This window comes from Apis dorsata, unplaced genomic scaffold (assembly GCF_000469605.1).
Source record: "Apis dorsata unplaced genomic scaffold, Apis dorsata 1.3 scaffold_11, whole genome shotgun sequence".
Classification (NCBI taxonomy): Eukaryota; Metazoa; Arthropoda; class Insecta; order Hymenoptera; family Apidae; genus Apis; species Apis dorsata.
Window position 1 is genome coordinate 1 of NW_006263314.1, and position 10,276 is coordinate 10,276.

A 10,276-nucleotide genomic window follows, 5' to 3' on the forward strand; every position below is an offset into this window, starting at 1 on the left:
TCATGATGGAATCTGTTATTTACGCTATGATGATACAAATCCTGAAAAAGAAGAAGAAAAATTTTTTATTGGTATTCGTGAAATGGTAGAATGGCTTGGTTATAAACCAGCTAAAATTACTCATTCTTCTGATTATTTTCAACAGTTGTATGAATGGGCTGTTATGCTTATTAAAAAAGATTTAGCATATGTCTGTCATCAATCTAGTGAAGATATAAAAGGTTTCAATCCACCTCCAAGTCCCTGGCGAAATAGACCAACTTCAGAAAGTTTACAATTATTTGAAGTAATTATTAAATTAAATTATTATATTTTTTAGTATAATAATATAAATATTTTTAATTTTTGTAATTTTTTAACTATATATATAAAAAAAATATAAAATTTTAAATATATTTTAATTACTTTTGATTTTTTATATAGGATATGAAAAGTGGTTTACTTGAGGAAGGTGAAGCCACATTACGAATGAAAGTAACATTAGAAGAAGGTAAACAAGATCCAGTTGCATATAGAATAAAATATACTCCACATCATAGAACAGGAAATCAATGGTGTATTTATCCAACTTATGATTTTACTCATTGTTTATGTGACAGTATAGAGAATATAACTCATTCTCTTTGTACAAAAGAATTTCAATCAAGAAGATCATCATATTATTGGCTTTGTAATGCTTTAGATATTTATTGTCCTGTGCAATGGGAATATGGTAGATTAAATATTAGTTATACAGTTGTTTCTAAAAGGAAAATCAATAAATTGATTGAAGAAGGCATTGTATCAGATTGGGATGACCCAAGGTATATTTTAATGAAATTGTACAAATATAATATCATATAAATCTATGATATTAATATTTAAAGTCATGAATTTTTAATTTATTGTATATATATGTATATATATTGTATATATATGTTTTATTTTTAGATTATTTACATTAACAGCTCTTCGTAGGCGAGGTTTTCCTCCTGAAGCTATAAATAATTTTTGTGCACAAATGGGTGTAACTGGTGCTCAAGTAATTGTTGATCCAATTGCTTTAGAGGCATCTGTCAGAGATGTCTTAAATATAACTGCAAGTCGACACATGGTAGTTTTAGATCCATTAAAAATAACTATTAGCAATTTTCCCCACGAAAAATCCATAAAAGTAACAGTTTTTAACTTTCCTAATGATCCAGATAAAGGCAAACATGAGATTGATTTTGATGAAATTGTATATATTGAAACATCTGATTTCAAAGAGGTATGTAGTATTATTTTTTAATTCAATTATACGGATTAATAATATTTTTTATTATTTTATTAAAAATGTTATATATTTATAGAAAGCAGAAAAAGATTTTAGACGTTTAACACTAAACCAATCCGTTGGTTTAAAGCATGTAGGAATAGTATTAACAATCAAAGAAATTGAAAGAGATAGTACTGGTAATATTGTAAATCTCATAGTCAAACAAGAATCTATTTCTGAAACTAATAAACCTAAAGCCTTTATACATTGGGTATCAAATCCTATATTAGCATCCATTAGATTATATGAACGTTTGTAAGTGTTAACTTAATGTAATAAAATAATAATAATTTATCATTTATATAAATAATTTTTTACTTATTTGTGATAATTTTCAGATTTAAACATAAAAATCCTGAAGATATTAATGAGGTACCAAATGGCTTTTTAAGTGATATTAATTCAGTCACTAAAAAAGAAATTGTTGGATATATTGATAAAAGTTTAGCAAATTCGGCAAAAATTTTTGAGAAATACCAGTTCGAACGTATAGGCTTTTTTTCTGTAGATCCTGATACGTTACCGGGAAAGGTAATTGAAAATATAAAATTTAAATTGAAATAATGTTATTATTATGTTATTATTGATTTTAATCTTTTGCAGCTTGTTTTTAACAGAACCGTAACATTAAAAGAAGATGCAGGAAAAATATAAATAGAATTATTACATTTAAGCAATATATATTTTCAACTTGATAGATTCATCATCAATTTTTATAATATTTTGTTATGATATTTGTAAAATAATAATTTAAAAAATTATTAGATAATTAATGGATAAATAAAAAGCTATTTAATTCATCATGCAAGATTCATATGTAGGAATCATATACTTAATATTTATAAAGGCATCTTCACCTCCATATATTTCAAGTAATTCAAGAGTTTCTTGTATTATATCTGCAACATTTTCACCCTTCTGTTGTGCATAATCAATACCTTCTCCAAGATTTACTAAAATATCAATTTTTATTATTTTTATGTAAAATTATATAAGTAAAATTGTAGAATTATAGAATTATAGAAGTATATTAAAATCTTACCGTTCCTATCTTTTAATAAATTAAGAACTGGTAAGATTTGTCTAAAATATGGTACTAAAGCTTCTCCAACACAATCTGCTGAGCGTACAAGATTTTGAAGAGTTTTCAGTGTTGTACACAAAACTTCCGGTACTTTTGTATTTAAAGCTTCTACAATATATATAAATTATATATAATTATAAATAAATTATATAAGGTAATAAAAATTTATAAATTTTAAAATTATTTAAAAATAAAAAATGGAATAAAAGAATGAGAAAATGAAATACCTACTTTTAATAGGAATTATTAATTGTGGTACAACAGGTAAAATTTTAGGTCCACCATGTTCTAACATATCAGATATTCCTTGTTCTACTATGAATTTAAGTGGTTGTTCAGTTTCTGTTAAGCCATCAAAAAATAAGGGTAAATAGTGATGGAAATCTAAATCTTCGATGTTCACTTTCCAATTAAGTTTTAAACCATACATATCTTTTTCCAATGCAATTGGAAATACACCCCATTCATAAAATTTCCGAAAAGTTGATGGTTTGGCTGGTTGAGGTTTATATAATTCATAGCGAGGAGGTTTTGCAACTACAGTATTTTCCTATATAAATATATATAGGAAATCTTATAAATAATATTATAAATACTATAAAGAAATATTAATTCGTATAAATTTAATTTTTAAAATATTGAAATATTATATTACCTGTAGAGCTTGAATGGTGAAAGCAGGAACAACTCTGGGTTTTCTTTTTTTATGTTCTGATGTATCTTTTCGAATTTCTTTCCAAAATTTAGTTTCATTTACCATTCCGATACTTTTTTTTAGTAATATTCAATCAAAAAAAATATTTCAAAATTCGAATGAAATATTATAGAATATATATATAAATGAATATAATTTTATTTATTAAAAAGATACCAAAATTTTATATTGATAATTCGTCAGTACCTAATATCACTGAATCGTTCTAGGCAGCAACTGAAAATATGGATTTAACACGTTTCTTAGCAACTATTACAGCTGATTAATCAACTATTATAAATAATAACACATGTACATCTATTTAAAAATTATTTTTATCTTAAAAATTATTTTTATCTTAAATTTATCTTAAAATTTTATCTTAAAACATACATAAATTTTAAATGAAATATACTAGGAAATATAAAAATATTAAACTTCCATTAATATACATCTCTTCATTTTATGTACATTAAATATTTTGGTAAAGAATAAATAACAATTATTTATGATTTTGTTGCAGATTTTATAATTTTCTTGAATTGTAGATCATCAAATATTAAATCCCTTTTTTTTGGTTCATCTTTATCAGCTGTATACTTTTAATAAGAAAAATAATGTATTAAAAATATGATTAATATATAAAGTTAAAAATTGAATAATTTTTTTGAATTTGAAAAAATAAATTTGAAAAGGATATTTGTGAAGTAATTTGAAAATTCCTGTTCCTACAGGTACTGGAATACCCATTATAATTGATTCAGAAACTCCGCAAATAACATCTTTTTGCCCATAATAAGCTGCATCAAATAAGTGATCAGATGTCTTTTCAAACTGTTAAACAATCATTTATATTAGTATTTTTCCATAACAAAGATGTAATAAAAAATATAGATATATAAAGTCTTACTGAAGCTAAATTTAAGACAGATTCCTTCATTTTAGCTAAACCTTGTCTTGTAATACCTAATACTTCTCCTCTGCTAGTCATTAAATCTGCTACAAGCATTGGATGTCTTCGATCAATACTCATTCCATGATTTTCCATGACCAATTTAATTTCTGTCATTATAGTTGCTCTTGCAGCTTCAATACCTAAAGTTTTAAAAACCTGAAACATTATATAATGTATTTAATATATAACATTATATAATGTATATATATATAATTCATAGATATATAAAGATAAATTTTTTTATTTACTTCAATTGTATTGTTTGAAGTTGTTTTTTTGCCAAGAACTCCAAGAGTTGCCATTACATCTCGCATATTGTCTCCTTCTACGAATAATTTATATTTTTTTTTACCACATGAATCATCATTATGAATTACAGCTCTAGAAACTGATGGTAAACCCTTAAATTGTATAAACATAAGAATATATTAAATTTTTCAAAATTAAAAAATATTTATTTATAATATTTATAATATATATATTTGTTTTTTAATTTATACATTTACCTTTATAACAATATTTGGAATCAATTCTTTAAGTTGTGTAAGAGCATAATTTAAACTGTATTTATTTTTGCTTGGATTTACAGTAATAATAGAATCTCCTCTAACATTTACCAATTTTGGATTTAATCTTAATTTTGATGTACAAATTCTACATAAATGTTATAATAATTAAATTTATTTATATGCAAGAGAAATAACACTTCTTTTTATATTATAAATATAAATTTATATACTTACGAATAACGTATAGAATTGACATCTACTTCTAATTTCAATAATTTTATTCTATCGATATCTATTTTGATTAATAAAAAACAATCATCTGGAAGATAAACTTCTTCAATATATTCTGTCACTTCTCCTAAAGTAGTTTTTTCAATTCTGCCTTTTACTCTTCTAGCATATTCTGGATCTGCATCATTTATCTAATACCAAAATGAATCAAGAAATGAAAAATAACATATTATTTAAATACATATTATATAAATACTATTTAATTAATTAAATAATATCTTTTCATATAAATAGAATTTTAAATAAATATAACACAAAACTTACTAAAGCAGCAGTAATAATCGGAGTACTAATTTTGGGACTTGCATTAATAATTTCTTTAATACGCGGTACACCTTGAGTAATATTCATAGACGCTACACCAGCGAAATGGAAAGTTTTTAATGTCATTTGTGTTCCTGGTTCTCCAATACTTTGTGCAGCAAGTGCACCTACAGCAGTACCTGGTTCTATCTTTGCTCTCATATATTTTTCTTTACAAGTATGAATAAATTCAACTAATTGAGAAACTGTGAGTCGTTCAAGTTGTAAAATTACAGGTACATTTAATACAGCATTATGTCGAAGGCGTGCTATTTTACGTGCTACAGTTTTAAGGAATGTGCTATAAGAAAAAGTAATATTTAATAATTTATTTTTAATAATATTAAAAAATGAAATAAATGTTATATTTACGATAATTCTTGTTTAAATTCTTCACTGAGACATTCATATTCCTCAGAATTTAGTAATTCATTTGTAGCTTTAATTACACTATGACCATCTAATGATTCTTCATTTTTACATGGAGATTTGGCTCTTACATGATCCAATATTCTCTTATAATCTACTGGACAATCTTTTCCTATTAAAATAATTATGTAATTATTTTATTTTTGATATTATACATAATATGTTACCTTCCATGTATGTAGGATCTAAAGCATCTCCACCATACAATATTTGTACAATATCTCCTACTGAATTACGAACTGTCATATCATAATGAAGGCACAAATCTTCTAAACTCTTAACTAGTCGTCGTTGCATATAACCAGTTTCAGCAGTTTTAACTGCTGTATCTACAAGACCTTCTCTTCCACCCATTGTATGAAAAAAAAATTCCGTTGGTGTTAAACCAGAATAGAATGAATTTTCTACAAAACCTTTAGCTGCAGGAATTTTCGAATGTCTTTCAAAATGTGGTAAAGCTCTATCTTCAAATCCATTTGGAACTCTATGACCACTAATAGCTTGTTGTCCCACACATGCTATAGAGTAAAAATATTATAAGAAATATTAAAAAAAATATTCTTTTAATTATTATAAAAAATATGTATATATGTAATTAATAAATATACCAATCATTTGAGAAATATTAATAAAGCTTCCTTTACTACCAGATAATGCCATAATTAATGGACTATTACTTGGATGAAGTTCTTTTAAACATGCTTTACCAGCATGATCACGAATTACTGAAAGTTCCTTTAATATCATTGCTTCTAATGTTTCTTCTTCTGTACAACCAGGTTGACATATAAGACGTCCTTCTTCCATGTCTTGAATGTATTCTGTACACTTAGAATATCTAAATCATAATAATTAATAAATACATAATTTAAATATTTTTATTTATAAATAAAATAAAATGAGTTTTAAATTTAAACTTACCCTGCATTTAGAAGTTCTTGTTTAGCTTTAAGAAGTCCTTGACCAGGTGTAACATCACCAATACCAATTGAAAAACCTCTATTCATAAGGAAGAAACTTGCCATTCTTGCTAATCGCCACATAGCTATTGTTGCAATATCTTCACCCCAATCACGCAATAAAATATAAAATATATTTTGTTTTGACCCCGAACCTAACGTTGATTTATCCATAGATCCTGCTAATAATTCTGAATTCCGAATAATAACATCTGCAATTTATTATTTTCGTTATTAACTAATAAATTTATTAACTAATTTAAATAAAAAAAATTTTTATTAACTAATAAATTATTAATAATAAGAATACATACAAGAATCATTAATACATAATTCCTCATTGGTAGTGTAAGCTCTTCCTTTGGTTTTTAAATTAGCTTTAATATTACAAGTATTATTAGGTTTTAAAATTAAACTAAAAATTTGTTTTCCTGTCCATAATGTAGTTGGTTTTAAAATAGCTGGTTCAGGTAGATTTATAGACATAGTAATATCAGGTCCTGCTAGAAGACAACCAGCTAATTGACTTGCTTGAGTTTTATTTAGAAACATGTCTTTTTGAGTCAGAAGATATCCACCAGTAATAAAATCTTGTGTTGCAGCTATTAGTAATTCTCCATTGCGAGGCGTAACTAAATTTGATTTATTCTAAAAAAATATATAATATTATGATTTATATGTAAATAGTATATTATAATAAAGTTAATAAAAAATAATTTGCATATTACCCCCATTAAAACTAGAGCTTCTGCTCTTGCTTCTTCAGTTTGAGGGACGTGTAAATTCATTTCATCGCCGTCGAAATCAGCATTATATGGAGTACAAACACATTCATTAAATCTAAATGTTCTATGATCTAATATTTTTGCTTTGTGTGCCATGATGCTTAATTTATGTAATGACGGTTGTCTATTGAATAATACTACATCATCATCCCTCAGATGTCTTTCAACAATGTCACCATACTATTAAAAATAAAATATATTATTGATCATTCATTTTTATATATAAAATATTGAATATGAATTATATATAAAGTATTGCAGATAGATAAAATGATTTAAAGGAATGTTTAATTAAAGATATATATTAAATAAATATAATTTCAAATGTTCAATTCAAACATTCTTTTTCATATTTCTAATATTTTAAACTATTCATCACTTGCATCTATTGCTCACCATATTTAAAACTTCATTTGTTCAATAAAATTATTTATAATTGTATTATTTTAAAGATAAAATTACCTGTAAATCTTGAGCAATTTTTTGACGGTTACCATATCTTAAATATTTTTTGAATTGTGTTTTTCCTTGTTGTATAAAATTTGCTCCTGGATGTATATCTGGACCATTTCTTACAAGTTTTCGCATTAATTCTATGTTTGATGGATTAACTTTTTCAGGATATGTTAAAATTTTGGCAACATGAATAGGTACACCGACCTAATAAAAAAATATAAAATATGTAAATTTTACTGTTTAGAACAATATAAATATATAAAAAATTAATTTATAAAAATATAAAACTTTACTTGTTCAATTCTAAGATTAGGATCTGGTGAAATAACAGTTCTACTAGAAAAATCTACACGTTTACCAGATAAGTTACCACGAAAACGACCTTGTTTTCCTTTTAATCTTTGAACCAATCCTCTTCCAGATTTTTTTGGCTGGTCAAAATATTTTAGCAATTTATTAATGATATGTCAAAATAGATAAAAATTTATATCATTTATATAAAAAACTCACTTGCATATTGAGAGGTATACCAGACATTTCACTATTTATATAAAGGGCACAATGTAATTGTAGAAATTCCCAATCCTCACTATACATTTGTACTTTAGCTCCACTTTGTCTGTGTTTTTGAATAACATCATTAATAAAAACTATTTCTGATAATTTCATTGTTAAATGGTCTTCTGTTGTACCAGCTTTGATATCAGATACAACACTAGGCCTAATACAAATTGGTGGCACAGGAATCCTTGTTAATATTAAATCTTTTGGTAATGCACATTCTGTATTCATCATTAATAGAGGAATGTCATTTTCTGGAATTTTTTCCAAAATACTTTGTACCTGGAATTATTATTATTGGATTAAATAAAAAATAAAAATTATTAAAAAATGAATTTGATTTTTATTTTTTACCTCTAAAGGATTTAACACATTAACTAATCCACTTTGAAGTATTCCTTCTAATGCTTTATTTTCTTCAAGAACATTATTATATTCTGCTAACTTTTGTTGAACAATAATATCTACTTTTTTTTTCGCCTTATATTTTTCATGAACTATTTTGAGTAAACCAGCCTTTTTGACAGTTCCATTTAGATCTCCACAATTTTGACAAACTGATGTTTTCTTAGCTTTATCCAAAATCTGTTTACGCAATGCTTTACGTGTTAAATATCCCAAATTAGGATTTAATACTCTAGTTAAATAATGTTTTTTATCTATTTCAGATAACATAACATGAGAACAATTCTATAAATAAATAATGAGATAATGCAATTATTATTATGTTATTAAAACTAATATGTTATTAAAATTAAATAAAATAAATAATAGATTACTTTACAAATAGTTTGAAGAATACCAATAATAGATCTAAAATAACCAACATGAAAAACTGGCAATTCTAAATCAATATAACCAAAATGTCCAATACATTCATTTAAAGTTTTACCACATGATGCACAATTGGTAGTATTATTACAGGTACCCTAAAAATTTATATTGATATTATTTAAAAAACATTAATTTATGAAACATAAAAAGAAATTTATATGTACCATTCTTCTATCAAGAACCCCATATGGAACTGGAGTGTGTTCAACATCCTGATTATATAAATTTTTAGCCACAACATGCATATGGGCCTGTCTTTCCATATTGTGGCGGCTATCCACTCCAAATGAGACATGAGAACTAAATAATTCAAAAGAATATAGATAAAATATATCAAAATTAATAAATAATAATTATATATGTTAAACTTCAACTACATTATTAACTTTTTTAATTAAAAAAAGTTAATAATGTAAATAAGTATAACAATAAATATTTTAATAAAAAATTCAGTTAATAAGATATATAAAATATATAAAATTATATAAAATTTATAATGTACAAAATTTGTATATTTATACTATATTTTTAAAAATACATTTAACATTAAAAGTAATAAAAATGATAACATAAAATTTACTTTTAAAGCAAATTAAATAATATACATACATTTTGCGAGCTACGTCTGTTTCTCTAAATTGTTCTTTTACCATTGTGGAGGTTATATATTATATTTTATTTTCTAATGTTTAATATATTATTTAATGTAATTTATTTATAACTTATTTATAAATATTCTATAGTATAAGCGAATAAATGTTAAACTATTACAAGATATGTATTACTTTTTTTACATAAATTACTTAAATATTCAAAAAAATTTAAAGAGTTCTTAGAACACGTGCAATCTTCTATTCGTGGTGCCATCTCGAATTTGACAGCTATAAGTCATATTATCTTGTGCTAGCACGCCTATATAGCATGTAATACTTTTAGTTTTATCTATGTATAAGATTTGTATAAAACTTTTATTAAATTAGATTTTATTTTTCTTTTAATTTTTGTTTAAAATGAAATAATAAATAATTATAAATTTATTTTTAATAAAATTCTTTATTAGAATTCAGAAAGTTACATATATATATATATATATATATATATATATATATATATCAACAG

The 10,276-nt window shown here is 24.2% G+C and overlaps 3 protein-coding genes across 3 annotated transcripts in view; 1 reads left to right on the forward strand and 2 right to left on the reverse strand.

Moving 5' to 3' along the window:
• Positions 1-4: 4 nt before the first annotated feature.
• LOC102675529 (probable glutamine--tRNA ligase) lies at positions 5-2,113 on the forward strand (the record flags this gene model as incomplete). The annotated part of the gene is made up of 6 exons (XM_006607732.2): positions 5-286; positions 424-803; positions 931-1,249; positions 1,332-1,552; positions 1,636-1,828; positions 1,901-2,113. Coding segments are annotated over 6 exons (1,446 nt in total), but the record flags the coding sequence as incomplete, so codon positions are not given.
• LOC102674193 (parkin coregulated gene protein homolog) lies at positions 1,965-3,429 on the reverse strand. The gene is made up of 4 exons (XM_006607724.2): positions 3,037-3,429; positions 2,613-2,931; positions 2,340-2,489; positions 1,965-2,250 (listed from the first exon to the last, which is right to left on the reverse strand). The coding sequence occupies exons 1-4, from the start codon at positions 3,139-3,141 to the stop codon at positions 2,090-2,092; spliced, it is 735 nt and encodes a 244-aa protein (XP_006607787.1). The 5' UTR covers positions 3,142-3,429; the 3' UTR covers positions 1,965-2,089.
• An 84-nt stretch (positions 3,430-3,513) lies between these two features.
• LOC102674059 (DNA-directed RNA polymerase III subunit RPC1) overlaps positions 3,514-10,276 on the reverse strand; it is a 34,526-nt gene continuing 27,763 nt past the window's right edge. The window contains exons 10-29 of the mRNA XM_006607723.2: positions 9,767-9,815; positions 9,322-9,457; positions 9,103-9,252; positions 8,678-9,013; positions 8,273-8,605; positions 8,056-8,193; positions 7,769-7,966; positions 7,250-7,486; positions 6,836-7,169; positions 6,484-6,733; positions 6,171-6,400; positions 5,730-6,080; positions 5,506-5,674; positions 5,095-5,434; positions 4,774-4,961; positions 4,537-4,684; positions 4,279-4,431; positions 3,986-4,186; positions 3,776-3,909; positions 3,514-3,669 (exon numbers count right to left, since the gene is read on the reverse strand). Coding sequence (XP_006607786.1) covers positions 3,582-3,669; positions 3,776-3,909; positions 3,986-4,186; positions 4,279-4,431; positions 4,537-4,684; positions 4,774-4,961; positions 5,095-5,434; positions 5,506-5,674; positions 5,730-6,080; positions 6,171-6,400; positions 6,484-6,733; positions 6,836-7,169; positions 7,250-7,486; positions 7,769-7,966; positions 8,056-8,193; positions 8,273-8,605; positions 8,678-9,013; positions 9,103-9,252; positions 9,322-9,457; positions 9,767-9,815 — 4,163 coding nt within the window. The 3' untranslated portion in view covers positions 3,514-3,581. The remainder of the gene's footprint in view (positions 3,670-3,775; positions 3,910-3,985; positions 4,187-4,278; positions 4,432-4,536; positions 4,685-4,773; positions 4,962-5,094; positions 5,435-5,505; positions 5,675-5,729; positions 6,081-6,170; positions 6,401-6,483; positions 6,734-6,835; positions 7,170-7,249; positions 7,487-7,768; positions 7,967-8,055; positions 8,194-8,272; positions 8,606-8,677; positions 9,014-9,102; positions 9,253-9,321; positions 9,458-9,766; positions 9,816-10,276) is intronic.